The sequence below is a fragment of the Drosophila virilis genome, chromosome 3 (genome assembly GCF_030788295.1).
Source record: "Drosophila virilis strain 15010-1051.87 chromosome 3, Dvir_AGI_RSII-ME, whole genome shotgun sequence".
NCBI lineage: Eukaryota > Metazoa > Arthropoda > Insecta > Diptera > Drosophilidae > Drosophila > Drosophila virilis.
This window is the reverse complement of record NC_091545.1, coordinates 12491465-12507593: the sequence shown is the minus strand read 5'-3', so window position 1 is coordinate 12507593 and position 16129 is coordinate 12491465. Positions and strand designations below refer to the sequence as shown.

Sequence of the window (16129 nt, the reverse complement as noted above, 5' to 3'; positions counted from 1 at the left end):
GATGCGTGTTACGTCATCAGAACTCGTTTGCATCCATGGGGCGGCCGCCTGCACAGTGTGACCGGCGCACAAGTTACCAGTAAAATTTGGGCCAAAAACTGTTGACACTCATAGCCGTCTTTATCAGTGCGATTATTTTTGTCATTGCAAGAGTTGCCATGCTTGTTGCAAGTTGCAACCAGTTTCCTTTGTGGCCAGTCAACCGTGTGTTCGCTGTCAACAAGTGGCAACAGCTGCCGGACGCCGCTGCCGTTGACTGCACTTTCGGATACATTGGTCATGAATTTTAACAGTATTTTGATCGTGATTTTCAAAGCTACTCAAACCAGGCTGTTCGCAGGCCGTTTCTTTTGGCGTTTTAATAGCTCTAGCAATAAACTTCAAGTTTTAGTGATTGCAGGTTGAGTTTCAATTCATTTTGGACATGCCTCAGCGCGAATCGAGTATTTAGCCGTTATTCACCTTCAGTCTAGTTATTTTGCACAGCAACAACAGCACAAGCTACTCTGTTCAATTAAATAGCTGTTGCTTTACCAGAACTAGAACCTGGTGATATTTTAATAACTTTAAATTAAGCCTAAGCTAGATTAATATTCATAGGCATATACTTATTATGCATATTGACATTTCTTAATTTGATTTTGATCAACAAAAAGCAAGTTTATATGTACATACGCATGACTATTCAATTGTAGTCATGAGTGTGTAATCAAATTCGTTCCAGTGTGACCAGTTCATGCTGTCATGGCAAGAACAAATGGGCAGCACTGTCGAAACAGCAGGGTTTGTTGTGTTTTAAGTAAATTAACATAATAGACATTCAACTAACGGGCCATCGTTTTCCAAGAGAAAAATCAAACCTCTCTTTTTCAGTTTCTCATTTAGTTCGCGAAAAAAGCCGGCCGGCATATCGCTTGAAAGAGCACGATCGCAGCAAGCCGAGAGCGAAATAAAACAAAACTGGAAATAATGAGAAAAATAAACGAATAACGCAAGCACAACAAACGGCGTTGAAAGCATTATCTCAGCTCTCAGCTGTGCGATGAAGTAATAAATGGGCCGGGATCGCCGGCAGCCGACTGACGATCGTCGGGTGAGCCGAACAGCCGAACAAATCTGTCAGTTTCTGATGCAGACATTACTTTTTTTTCTTTTGAGGCACCGAGGAAAACTTCTCACTGCATGAAGTTCAGTTGCTCGCGACGAGCCATCCAGTGCGGTTGGATGGGCTCTGGGAAGAAATAAATAAGAATCGAAAAAGTGAAACAAAAAAGTGTCCAAGATAAGAAAGTGGAATACATAAGAGTGAACCGGAAGTGACCAAAGATAAAGGACATTCACTGTTTCTGTGCATTTGTGTGTGTGCAAAAGGGAGTGTGAAGAGCCGACACACACAGCACAATGGGGCTACGTGCGACCCCATTCTGTGCTATGGGCGTGGCCTTTGCTCTGTGCCTGCTTATCGCGCTGTGTAATGCCGAACTAACGCCGCCATATTTCAATCTGGCCACTGGCCGCAAGATTCACGCAACTGCCACATGTGGCGAGGATACAGATGGACCCGAGCTCTACTGTAAGCTGGTCGGTGCGAATACGGAGAATGATCACATCGATTACTCGGTTATTCAAGGCCAGGTTAGATGAGATGATAAATTTCTTTATAAGGACACGATACAATTATAAGCTCAATACACACTTATCTCAACATATTCATCTCCATAAGATTCTATATATAATTCTGAGTATACATACATGTTTTTGATGTTTCCCGCGTGCCACATGTGTTTCGAATCTATTTTTAAACATAATATTGAAGTTTTATATAACAACATGTGTGTTCTTCTATAGGTCTGCGACTATTGTGATCCCAATGTGCCGGAGAAGAACCACCCGCCAGAGAATGCAATCGATGGCACTGAGGCCTGGTGGCAGAGTCCACCCTTGTCCCGAGGCATGAAATTCAACGAAGTCAATTTGACCATCAATTTCGAACAGGTAAACAGCAATCAGAACAACATACTACAGCCAAGAAAGAAAGGTGTAGCCCAAAATAAAAGAGTGCTGTGTGGGGGGGAGGGAAACTCAAAAAACGAGTCAATGCATCGTTTTTGTGTCTGGAGTTCCTATGGGTTCTGGTTCGATCATCTCAAACTGCTCTTAACTCAGACAACGACAGGGACAGGGCATTGGCTGGGGCACGTTTGGTCGGACAGGCTCGTAAAATTAGTGAGCGGATTGCTTTTGAAAACAATTTTAATGGGTTTTCATTTCATTTTCGACGTCTACAACGAAGACGAGGTTGCTTTTTCTGTTTGAAGCCACAGCGAAAAATCTTGCTGAGCTGTTGAAATGTTTTCGTTGCTGCTTCTTCCCTCTGGAGTTGCGGGTTATCAGCACGTTATGTACAAGTTTTCTTACATACATACACATACATATGTACAAATATGTTTTTATGTTGGCCTGTCTCAGCTTACATGCTCGCTTAGAAACGGCCACACGGAGCATTGACTCTTGTTTGGTTTTTATTTTTTTTTATTATAAGTATATTTGTGGCGATAAGCAGCTAAAAATGTATGAAATATAAAGCATTGGTGAAGGCTTCTTGTTGCCTAGTATTTGAACAATTCTGTTGTATATACTATATATGATATATTCTCTTACTGATAGCAATAAGAACAAACTAGTATAGTCGCAGCCCACGCTTATCATTAAATGTCTTGAATTGCTCTACAAAAAACTTTGGGGTCACACATTGCGCACATCTTATCGCACTTGCAACGGAAACGCTCCAGATCATGTGGCTGTAGCTGCTTATAGCCTGAGCAAGCCTTTTGGAATAGCTAAGCATTACATCTACATGTATGTAGGTTTTCGACATGGTGCTCTTTTTTTTGTAGTTGAGAAATGAAATGAGATCATCTTATACAAATATGAAAATTCAACGCCTGCACATTCTTTTCTTCACGAGCATGCATTAATGCATTGCATTTAAGAAGATATATGAACACTTAAGATTCTTGAAACTGAAAGCTTCAAAATGTTAAAGAATAAAAAATATTCAGAAATATCCCAACTAAAGTCGTTACCTACAATGCTTAACTAAGGTCTACGACTAAGAAAATTCTTCTACTAAGATCACGCGCCATAGCCCCAAAATTCCTCCTTCGAACTTTACAGAGATGAGTTTTTGTATCCCTATGAAAAAGTTATCATATAAACTATGTATCTACCAAATTTATAAACATGCCCAGCACACAAGATGACAACAGTAAACAAGCGCACATATGTACCTATAGGTATATGTGTATATATACCTTGTGAATATGTACATATGTACGTTTGGTTCGTTTTCAATTGAATTCAAATTGAAAAGCAAACATAAAACAAAATAAACAAACATTCTGCGGACGCAGATAAATTTAGTATACTACAGAGCATGGAGTTAATTCTCTTCAATGATCTCATGCAAGCTCTGTAGATACACAAACACACACACATTGACATATCTACACAGATATTATGTGTACGCTACGCCAATAAAATTAAATGAATTTGCTTGCTCTGTAAAACACTTGACTGGTAAGAGAAGATCCATTCCAACAATTAAGACGAAATGTTTCAAACCAAGAATTTCAATTAATTTTTAACTTAAAACCAAACCTTAAACCAAATCGCATATTTTCTTCGAAAGTTGTACAGTTAAAGAAGCTTATAATTTAAATTATTTGTGACCAAAGTATAAATAACTTTGACCCCAAATATTGTTATCCATGTCAACATAGTTAAACATAATCTAATTTAGCTCACATCCCGAATATGAAAATATATATTGGTTTACAATATTTTCAACGCAGAGAGCAATTGTATATTAAAATATAATTGATTCATTAATATTTGAAAAAATGTTGCAAACCGAAACTTACCTGAGTTGTTAAGAAGTTCCAGATTTTGAGAACAACATTTGAGCAGCGTCCATATACATTTTTGCTAAAGTAGAATCTTCCATTCATTTTCCAACTTTCAGGAATTCCATGTCGCTTACTTGTTCATACGTATGGGCAACTCGCCGCGTCCTGGTCTCTGGACACTGGAGAAGTCCACGGATTACGGCAAGACCTGGACACCCTGGCAGCACTTTTCCGATACGCCCGCCGATTGTGAGACATATTTTGGCAAGGACACGTACAAGCCAATAACACGCGATAACGATGTCATCTGCACCACGGAATACTCAAAAATTGTGCCGCTGGAGAATGGAGAGATACCAGTCATGCTGCTCAACGGGCGTCCCTCCGCCACCAATTACTTCAACTCGACTATGCTGCAGGAATGGACGCGTGCCACCAATGTCCGAATACGTTTGCTGCGTACCAAGAATCTGTTGGGTCATTTGATGTCCGTGGCAAGACAGGATCCGACAGTGACGCGGCGTTATTTCTATTCGATTAAAGACATATCGATTGGTGGACGTTGCATGTGCAATGGTCATGCTGATACCTGCGATGTCAAGGATCCGCTTAGTCCGGTGCGTATATTGGCATGTCGTTGCCAGCATCACACCTGCGGCATTCAGTGCAACCAGTGTTGTCCAGGATTCGAGCAGAAAAAATGGCGTCAGAACACCAATGCGCGTCCATTCAACTGCGAGCGTAAGTATTGAAACCTTCCGATCGAATACTTCCTTATGGGACTGAGCCTAAACATGTTCACAGCCTGTAATTGCCATGGCCACAGCAATGAGTGCATCTACGATGAGGATGTGAATCGCAAGGGTCTATCGCTGGATATACATGGTCACTATGATGGCGGCGGCGTCTGCCAGAACTGCCAGCACAATACCGAAGGCACCAATTGTAACAAGTGCAAGCCAAAATACTATCGCCCCAGGGGCAAGTACTGGAACGAGACGGATGTCTGTAGTCGTAAGTGCTTCGAGCGAGATAATAACCCAATGGGATTAACCATCTTAAACTTGCTTGTAGCCTGTAACTGCGATTACTTTTACTCAACTGGCCACTGTGAGGAGGAGACAGGCAAATGCGAGTGTCGTGCTGCCTTCCAGCCACCCAACTGTGACTCCTGTTCCTATGGGTTAGTAATAATCCCTCCATATTATGTGGAACTGTGCTAAATCCTCTATCCTTTCCAGTTATTATGGCTATCCGCAGTGCCGGGAGTGTGAGTGTAATCTGAATGGCACCAATGGCTACAACTGCGAGGCAGTTAATGGCATTTGTCCGTGCAAAACGAACTTCGCGGGCGCTCTGTGCAAGGAGTGCGCCGAATCCTATTACGGTTTCCCCGAGTGCAAGGCCTGCCAGTGCAATAAGCTGGGCTCCATCAATAACGACTGCGATGTGGTCTCTGGCAATTGCACCTGTCTCAGCAATTGGGGTGGCGCACAGTGTGAGCGTTGCAAGGATGGCTACTACAACGAACCCACGTGCTCATGTATGTTAACTAGTTTCAGACTAGCCTAGATCCTAAGCCAAGACTAACCTGCTTTCCCTTCAGACTGCGACTGTGATCACCAGGGTACAGAGTCGGAAATCTGTAATAAGGAGTCCGGACAATGTATCTGCCGCGACGGTTTTGGTGGACCACGTTGTGATCGTTGCTTGCCAGGATATTACAACTATCCATCCTGTCAGCCATGCAATTGCTCCACGACAGGCAGCTCTGCGAGCACCTGTGACAACACCGGCAAGTGTAACTGCCTGATTAACTACTCCGGCAAGCTGTGCAACATGTGCAGTGCTGGCTACTATAATTATCCGGAGTGCTTGCGTAAGTGGAAATTGTGAATGTTACTATCCAAGATCTATATCGGTTTATACTTCAACAGCCTGCAACTGCGATGAGCACGGCTCAGAGGGCGTCACCTGTAATGAAGATGGTTGCTTCTGGTAAGCCGAATTCTATTAAACGTATTTGGTTATGTTATGTTATGCCTATGTTAAACTATGGTATGTTAAGCTGTGTTATGTTATATTTACTTTTAGTAAGCCCAACTTTGACGGTCGCCAATGCGAGAGATGCAAGGAATCATTTTACAACTTCCCCGCCTGCGAGGACTGCAACTGTGATCCTGCTGGTGTGATTGATCAATTCGCCGGCTGTGGCTCGGTACCGGTGGGCGAGCTTTGTAAATGCAAGGAGCGTGTGAGGGGTAGAATCTGCAATGAATGCAAGCCGCTTTATTGGAACTTGACCGTTAGCAATCCTGAGGGATGCCAGGAATGCGATTGCTTTATAGACGGCACCGTGTCGGGCCTGGACACTTGCGCCTCCAAGTTGGGCAATTGCCATTGCAAGCCCCACACCACGGGCCGGCGTTGCAATGAGTGCAAGGATGGCACCTTCGATCTGGATGGCTCCTCATTGTTTGGCTGCAAGGACTGCAGTTGCGATGTGGGCGGCTCATGGAAAAGCGAATGCAATAAGATTAGCGGACAGTGCAACTGCCATCCGCGTGTTACGGGACGCGCCTGTACACAGCCACTGACCACTCACTATTTCCCCACGTTACATCAATTCCAGTACGAGTACGAGGACGGCTTACAGCCATCGGGCGCTCAGGTGCGCTATCAGTACGATGACCAGATCTTCCCAGACTTTAGCAGCAAAGGCTATGCTGTGTTCAATGACATACAGAACGAGGTGCGCAATGAGCTGACGGTGTTCAAGTCCTCGGTCTATCGCATTGTCATACGCTATATGAATCCAAACGAGAAGAATGTAACGGCCAGCATACTCATACAATCCGAGAATCCGCTGGAGGTTGATCAAAAGTGAGCATTCCCGTAGAACCCGTATAGATCCCCATTTTATATATTCTTCCATACGCAGCGTCAAGGTGCTACTGCGTCCGACAAACGAGCCAGAATTTGTTACCGTCTCCGGCCCGAAGGGCAATAAGCCGTCGGCCGTGGTTCTCGATCCTGGACGTTACAACTTCACCACCAAGGCCAATAGAAATGTTATGCTGGACTACTTTGTGCTCTTGCCCGCTGCCTACTATGAGGCATCTATTTTGACGCGCCACATTGCCAATCCCTGTGAGCTGGGCAACATGGAACTGTGCCGTCATTATAAATACGCATCCGTGGATGTCTTTGAGCCGGCCACCACACCGTTCGTAATTGGCTCCAATGACAAGCCCACAAATCCTACCGAAGTCTACAGCGATCCGGAGCATTTGGAAATTGTTAGCCATGTAGGCGATATACCTGTACTTAGTAACACACAAAAGGAGCTCAACTATATTGTGGATGTGCCGCGCAGTGGTCGCTACATCTTTGTTATTGACTACATCAGCGATAGAAACTTTGCGGTGCCCTATGATGTGAATCTGAGGCTGGGCAATGATCCAGATTCTCAATCCTCTGTCTATCTGTATCCCTGTCTGTACTCCACGGTCTGTCGCACGCCCATCAATGACGATGGACGCGAAAAGGCCTTCTATATTAACAAAGATGACCTGCAGCCAGTGACCATTTATGTGAGTACTCCTTAGCTGGAACATAGTAACCATTTGTTAAATTCAATTAATTGCATTAACAGGCGGACGTTGATGGTGATTATCGCGTACCGATTATTTCCGTGACGGCCATACCAGTCGAGCAGTGGTCCATTGACTACATCAATCCAAGTCCAGTGTGTGTCATACACAATAAGCAATGCGCGACACCGAAATTCCGCTCAGTGCCCGATTCCAAGAAGATTGAGTTCGAAACGGATCATGAAGATCGCATAGCCACAAACAAACCGCCCTATGCCGCCTTCGATGAGCGTGTGAAGCTTGTACACCTGGACAGTAGACACGATGGCACAATTGTCATTGAGTCTAAAGTGTCGGAGCCACATCGTTATGTCATACTGGTCAAGTACTATCAGCCCAATCATCCCAAGTACCAGGTGCTCTACACACTGACTGCTGGCAAGAATCAGTACGATGGCAAATTCGACATACAACATTGCCCATCCAGCTCAGGCTGTCGCGGTGTTATACGACCCAGTGGCGACGACTGGTGGTTCGACATTGAAGATGACTTTAAGTTCACTCTGACGGTAAGCCTTCTGGGCTTGAGATTTGGCGGAGCTATTCATTTTATATCTCATCTATTTTTATCCAAACAGAATCCGCGAGCCCAGGGCGTATGGCTGGACTATTTGGTGGTTGTGCCCGTCGGTCAATATGGTGACGATCTGCTGGTGGAGGAGACCTTTGATCAAACCAAGGAGTTCATTAAGAACTGCGGCCAGGATCATTTCCACATCACACACAACGCCAGCGATTTTTGTAAGAATGCCGTCTTCTCGCTGACCGCGGACTATAACAACGGGGCACTGCCCTGCAGCTGTGACTACGGGGGCTCCACAAGCTTCGAGTGTCATCCATTTGGTGGCCAGTGCCAATGCCGTAAGAATGTCATAGGACGCCAGTGCACGGCCTGTCGCACCGGCTATTACGGTGAGAGATTGTGGCGATTCAGGTATAATCCGATTTCCTAAAACGATTTTTCGTTTGATTAGGCTTCCCGGACTGCAAACCCTGTGATTGCCCCAGCACTGCCATGTGTGAGTCCACCACAGGGGAATGCATGTGCCCACCCAATGTCATTGGTGCCTTGTGTGACAAGTATGTGTGTCCAGATATCCTTTTTACTATATAGAACTCAAGCAATTGCCTCATTATAGATGCGCACCGCACACTTATGGCTTCCATCAGGTGATTGGCTGCGAGGAATGCAACTGCAATTACATGGGCATCGCGAATGGTAATCAACAGTGCGACATGTTCAATGGATCCTGCGAGTGTCGCGATAATATCGTGGGCAGAGCCTGTGACGGTTGTGCCCATGGCTTCTATGAGTTTCCACGCTGCAGCAGATGCAGCTGCCATAAGCCAGGCACTGAGCTGGAGGTGTGCGACAAAATCGATGGCAGTTGCTTCTGCAAGAAGAATGTGGTGGGACGCGATTGTGATCAATGCGTGGAGGGCACATACAATCTGCAGGACAGCAATCCCGATGGCTGCACCACGTGCTTCTGCTTTGGCAAGACTTCTCGCTGCGATAGCGCCTTTCTGCGCGTATACAATGTCAGCCTGATGAAGCACAAGACCATTAACTCGGCTGAGTTCAACGACAAGAGCATTGAGTTTGAGATTTGGGATGTAGCGCAGGAGGAGCTAGTTGTGAATGAGACAACACTGCAGGCGGACTTCTCCTACAGGGATGCGAAAGATCAGCGCGTTGCCTACTTTGGTGTTCTGGACTATCTGCTCAATCAGAATAGTCACATTTCTGCCTATGGCGGCGATCTCGGTTACACACTATACTTCACCTCGGGCTTTGTGGGCAAGGCTATTGTCGCTCCTGATGTCATACTGCTCAGCAAGGATCATATACTCGTGCATCAGAGCTACGAGCAGCCCAGCAGTAACTTGCCCTTTAAGAATCGACTGCAGATGGTGGAGAGCAACTTTCAGACACAGACGGGCAAGTCCGTTAGCCGAGCTGAATTCATGATGGCTCTGCGCGATCTTAGGATGATCTTTATACGCGCCAACTACTGGGAGCAAACGCTGAACACGCAGCTCTCCGATGTCTATTTGACACTGGCCGACGAGGATGCCGATGGCACGGGCGAGTACCAGTTCCTGGCCGTCGAGCACTGCCACTGCCCGCCTGGTTATACCGGCCACTCTTGCGAGGATTGTGCACCTGGCTATCATCGTGATCAGAACGGACCTTATGGTGGCTATTGCATACCCTGCGAATGCAATGGCCATGCCGACACCTGCGACTGTGCCACGGGCATCTGCAAGGACTGCCAGCACTCGACGCGTGGCGACCACTGTGAGGAGTGTGTGGCGGGCTACTATGGAAATGCCACTAGAGGCACACCACACGATTGCATAATATGCTCCTGTCCACTACCCTTCGATTCCAACAACTTTGCGACTGGCTGCGAGATTTCCGAGTCGGGTGATAAGATACATTGCGACTGCCTGCCCGGCTACACGGGACCACGTTGTGAATCCTGCGCCAACGGCTTCTATGGCTCACCGGAAACACAGGGGGATGTGTGCAAACCTTGCGAATGCTCTGGCAATATAAATCCCAATGAGCCGGGCTCCTGCGACACACGCACGGGCGAATGTCTGCGTTGCCTGAACAACACATCGGGCATGGCTTGTAATCTGTGCGCGCCTGGCTTCTATGGTGATGCAGTGCAGCTGAAGAACTGTCAGAGCTGCGACTGCGATGAACTGGGCACCCTCGAATGCGATCCTTTTGTAGGCAAATGCAAGTGCCACGATAATGTAATTGGCGAGCGGTGTGATCGCTGCAAGCCAGATCATTATGGATTCGATTCGGGCGTTGGCTGCCGCGCCTGTGATTGTGGTGCTGCGTCCAACTCCACCCAATGCGATGATCATACGGGACACTGTAATTATGCCTTAACTATCGTCATTACCTGTTCAATTTTATATACTCTTTCTTCTCGTTTAAGGCTTGTGCAAACCGGGTGTTACGGGTCGTCAATGCGATCGCTGCACGGTGGATCACTGGAACTATGAGAAGGAAGGCTGCTCACCATGTAACTGCAATCAAGGCTACTCGCGTGCGGGCACTGGCTGCAATCCGCAGACGGGACAGTGTGTCTGCTTACCGGGCGTTATTGGAGATCGCTGTGAGGCGTGCCCGAACCGCTGGGTCCTCACTGAAGATGGTTGCATGGAATGCAACAACTGTCATCATGCTCTCCTGGATGTTACTGATAAGCTTCGCCTTGATATCGACAGCGTGTTGCAGGATTTCCAGACCGTAACCATGGCCTTCTTTACCAGTCAGAAACTGAACTACTACGACGAGCTGGCGGAAGAACTGGCTCCCAAAGTGCAGGCATTGGATCCAACCAGCGTAAATTTGTCGCCGTCGCAAAAGCTTAACAGCGAGCTGGAGTCGGCCAGCAAAGCCTATGCCAAGCAGGTCAACCAGACACTCGGCAATGCACAGGATATACGTCACCGATCCGGGGTCCTGCTGGGCAACGTGTCCGCCGTGTATGAGGAGGCGCTGGGAAGCGTTCAGCAGGCGACAGATGCCATTGAGGCCGTCGAATCTTTGTCGCAGAATCTGGAGGCCACGGCTAGCACCAAAATTGATGCAGCTTTGGATCAGGCCCAGCACATACTCAACCAAATCAATGGCACGGAAATCGAGCTGCAGTCCAATGAGCTGGTGCTGGACAAGGCACGTCAGCTGTACGACGAGGTGGATCAGCTGGTTGAGCCCATCAAGCAGCAAAATAGAAGTCTCAATGCACTGAAGAATGACATCGGCGAGTTCAGCGACAAGCTGGAGGATCTGTTCAACTGGAGCGAGCAATCGCAGCGTCAGTCCAGTGATGTGGAGCGCCTGAATGTGGCCAACAAGCGGGCGTACGACAACTCCAAGTTCGATACTGTCTCCGAGCAGGAGCAGGAGGCGGAGAAAAACATTAAGGAGGCGGGCGACTACCTCATAAATGGTGACCTGACACTGGGACAGATTGACAATAAGCTCGAGGATCTGCGCGGTGCACTTGAAGTGCTCAAGACCGTTAATAAGGATGTTGATGAGGAATTGCCGGAACGCGACGAGCAGCACAAAGAGGCCGAAGAGTTGACACAGCAGGCCGAGCAACGTGCGGCCGAGTTGACCGTGCGAGCCGAAGATCTGGCCAGCCAATATGCAGACATGACACAAAGCGCTGATCCGGCCATCCAGGCAGCCACCGCCTACACCAACATTGTCGAAGCCGTTCAATCCGCGGAACAATTGGCTCAGGATGCCAAGATCGCTGCAGGCAATGCCACAATGATTACCGATGGCATTGAGGAGCGTGCCGGTAATGCTGATATTCAGTCCGCGGAGTTGTTGCAGAAGGCTCGCCAGGCGCTACTCACAGTGCAAGATGATCTTGAGCCACGACTCAATGGTTCGGCCAGTAAAGTGCAAGACATCTCGCAATTGAATGCCGCTACGGAGGAGCAGCTCAAAGAGATCAACATACTGATTAAGAAACTGCCCGCTGAAACGCAGCGCGATATGTGGAAGAGCTCCAATAGCACTGCCAGCGAAGCACTTGACATATTGCACAATGTCCTGCAAATCCTTGAGCCAGTAAGTGCACAAACACCCAAGGAGCTGGAAAAGGCGCGCAACATCAGTCGCGATGTGGATATTACCAACAAAGACATTTCCCAGGCTAACAATCAATTGGATAACGTGGACACTGCCATACCCAAGCTAAGTGAGCTGGTCGATGAGATTGGCGAACAGCAGCAGCTGGTGAGTGAGAAGAGCCAAAAGCTGGGCCAGGACATTGAGCACCTGAAACGTCAAATTGAGACCGCCAGGCGCATAGCCAACAACATCAAGGTGGGCGTACAGTTTACGCCCAGCACTGTGCTGGAGTTGAAAACGCCCGAGAAGGCACCACTGCTGGCCACCAAGACAAAACTGTCGACGTTCTTCCGCACCAACGAACCAAATGGCTTCCTGCTCTATCTGGGCAACGATAACAAGACCAGCCAGAAGAACACAGATTTTGTCGCCTTGGAGATATTCAATGGATATCCAATAATGACCATTGACTTGGGTAATGGACCCGAGCGCATCACCAGCTCTAAGTATGTGGCGGATGGCAACTGGTATCAGGCCATCTTGGATCGTGTAGGCTCCAATGCCAAGCTCACCATACGCGAGCAGCTGCCCAATGGCGAGGTGAAGGATCATACCAAGTCTGGCTATTTGGTTGGCGCCAACAATGTGCTGCATGTGGATCGTAATAGTCGCCTATTTGTTGGTGGCTATCCGGGTCCCTCCGATTTCATTGCACCCGAAGACATTACCTCCTCCTCCTTCAACGGCGACATTGAGGATTTGCGCATTGGTGATGAGAACGTCGGCCTCTGGAATTTTGTCTATGGCGAGGAGAACAAACTAGGCGCACGCGAACGCGACATTCTGCTGGAGGAACAAATGCCTGTCACTGGTCTGCGCTTCAAGGGCAACGGATTTGTCCAAATGAAGGCAGCTCCGTACAATTTCAAGACGCGCTCGAGCATACAGTTCCGTTTCAAGGCCGCCAAGGATTCCAGAAACGGTTTGTTGTTCTTCTATGGACGTGACAAACACTACATGTCCATAGAGCTGGTCGAGGGGGCCATTTTCTTCCGCTTCAAGCTGGGTGATGCATTGGTTTCCTCTGGCAGTCAGGATCGCTACAACGACAATCAATGGCATCGTGTCGTGGCCGAGCGCGACGGTCGCCGTGGTCTGCTTAAGGTGGACGATGTGCTGCTGTTCCAAGAGGAGGCGCCCTTTGGCGCCGATGAAGAAATGCCCAAATTAAGACCCATGTACTTCGGTGGTTATCCGGGACGTCGCAATCACTCCGAGATTGTCGAACAAAACTTTGATGGTTGCATTGATGACGTCAGCATCTCTGGCTACAAAGTCGATCTGACGCAGTACGTCAAAGGCACTGGCGTGGTTGAGGGCTGCCCCGACAAGTACTCCACATCGCTTGCATATCCACCACATGAGTATGGCTTCCTACGCATCGCCAATATCTCATCAGACAACAATTTCGATGTGGTGCTGCGCTTTAAGACCCGCCAGCCGGATGGAGTTCTCTTCTATGCCGCCAATCATGACCAGAGCTCAACCATTGGCCTCACTCTGGACCGTGGATATCTGACGCTACGCAGCATGGGTACCGAACTGGCCATTGACAGTCGGCAGTACGACGATGGCGAGGATCATGTGGTCACCGTACATCACGACGCCGATCAGCTGCGTCTCTCCGTGGATGACTCCGAAGCTAAGCGGTAAGCCAGCCAAATCAGTTAATCTATAAATTTGCATTTTTTAATTCCTTTGCCTATTGTTCTATGTCAGGCGGGCCATCAATGAACCTCTTGAGATAAAGGGGGGCGATATATTCTTTGGTGGACTGCCAGATAACTATATACCACCGAAGGAGGCTATCTCCACTACCGCGTACTTCGTTGGCTGCATCAGCGATGTCACCGTCAACGGGGAGATTATCAACTTTGCGGACAGTGCTGAGAAGAAGAATGGTAACATCAATGGTTGTCCTCAGGATATTCTAGGTGAGATCCTAATGACTTCTGCTATCTTTAGTCGTGTATTTTCACACATTTCTCTATGAATCCTTGCTTAGCTTACGAGCCCAGGTATTTGCCTACCTACTACCCAAGTGGAGCCAACGAACTGGAGCCGCCCGAGCCGCCCAGAAAACCATTCAGAAACGACAACGTGGACATGTTTATGATTCCGCCTCCCGAAACTACAACAACTACAACATCAACATCGACGTCAACAGCAACGACGACGACGACGACAACGACAGCCCCACCAACTGTTACAACACCGATTACGAAAGAGGCGCCTATAAGGGATAAAGAGCCACTGCCGCCACTGGGTCCGCCCACCACGCCAAAGATAATGATAGGCAAACCACGACCGCCACCAATCCTCAATGTGCCCAGCGATCCCAGCTGCAAGATGTCCGTCAATCCCAACTATGATGTTGACTTTGTGGAGGCCGGCTATCGATTCTACTCTCTCAAAGATCAGCGCCTCGAATTCCAAACGCTACCGGTTAGACTGCGCAAACATTACGATATTAGCATGTCCATACGCACCAGCTATCCCAATGGACTGCTTTTCTACGCAGCAAGCCAGGAGAAGAATGACTTCATAGCGGTCTATTTGTCTGATGGACGTGTATACCATCAGGTGAGCGTGGGTGCCACTGTCCAAGCAAAGATAATCAGTCAGGAGGACCTTTTCGATGGTGAATGGCATACAATCGAGTTTGTGCGCACCAATCGCAAGATTAGCCTTAGCATAGATGGCGTTGAACAGGAGGGCTCCGTGGAGCTGAACAATGATCGCACGCCACCCAATTTATCGGTTGAGCTGCCCGTTTATGTAGGCGGCATCACCAGATATTTGGAGCAGGATCTCAAACGCCAAACCGAATTCGGCGGCAATGCCACATCATATTACAATGGCTGCATCAGAGACATCAAGTTTAATGGTCTGGCTTTGGAAAGTGAGCCGATAGTCCATCAGGTGGTGCCTTGCTCCGAGCAAGTGGAGCACGGCCTATACTTCCATCAGCCGAACAGCTATGTGAAGCTCTTTGAGCGCTTCTCTGTGGGGACCGAAGTTACCATTAGCTTTGACTTCCGACCACGTGATCCAAACGGTTTACTGTTCTCGGTGCATGGCAAGAACTCGTACCTGATTCTGGAGCTGGTTAACAACACGCTTAGCTTCATCGTCAAGTCCGATGCCAAGAATACGATTGGTACCAACTATACGCTGCCAAACAATGCCAGCTACTGTGATGGTACTTGGCGCAATGTGCAGGCCATCAAATCCAAGTTCGTCATCACCATTGCCGTAGACTTTGTCAGCTCTGGTCCGGGCGTGGGCAATGAGGGTTCGGCATTCACCAAGACGAATCGTCCACTGTTCATGGGCGGCCATCATGCGTTCGCCAAGGCGCCGGGCATCAAGACCAAAAAGACCTTCAATGGGTGCATCAAGAATGTGCAAATCAACAAAAAGGACGTGACCATAACGCCAAATCTTGTCTTTGGCGATATTTGGCAAGGTGTTTGCCCCTTGAACTAAACCGTCAACAAATATAATTTGCGACTCTGGACTTCGGTAAAGGACACACGATTTGAAATACCGTCATATGGTTTAAGTAGCCAACGTGGAGAGATGACAACATCTGAAATGAAATGAAATGAAAAGGACTACGAACGAACAAAATACGAACAATATCGACGGGCTGTCGAATGATCTGGGAGTTCTATATAACAAGGACTAACAGTATAGCTAAACGTCGTACATATTTCTAATATATAAGTAAAAATTTGTGCCAATAATCCGTAATATCCATAATTTGTTCAGATATCTTGTAACTTTGAAAATATTCCTGTCAATTGCTTAAATAAATATTGAATCAACAACTTAATAAAATACATACTCTTTCGGCTAAAATAACTTTGCTTAATGAAAAACTATTT

At 47.5% G+C, this 16129-nt stretch overlaps 1 protein-coding gene across 1 annotated transcript; it reads left to right on the top strand.

The window, feature by feature from the left end:
• Positions 1-1185: 1185 nt before the first annotated feature.
• LanA (laminin subunit alpha) lies at positions 1186-16097 on the top strand. The gene is made up of 17 exons (XM_002047272.4): positions 1186-1635; positions 1849-1995; positions 4025-4649; positions 4713-4922; positions 4983-5091; positions 5150-5451; positions 5515-5787; positions 5846-5906; positions 6003-6791; positions 6850-7501; positions 7564-8070; positions 8140-8473; positions 8536-8641; positions 8701-10457; positions 10522-13888; positions 13959-14173; positions 14245-16097. The coding sequence occupies exons 1-17, from the start codon at positions 1402-1404 to the stop codon at positions 15726-15728; spliced, it is 11172 nt and encodes a 3723-aa protein (XP_002047308.1). The 5' UTR covers positions 1186-1401; the 3' UTR covers positions 15729-16097.
• Positions 16098-16129: the final 32 nt, after the last annotated feature.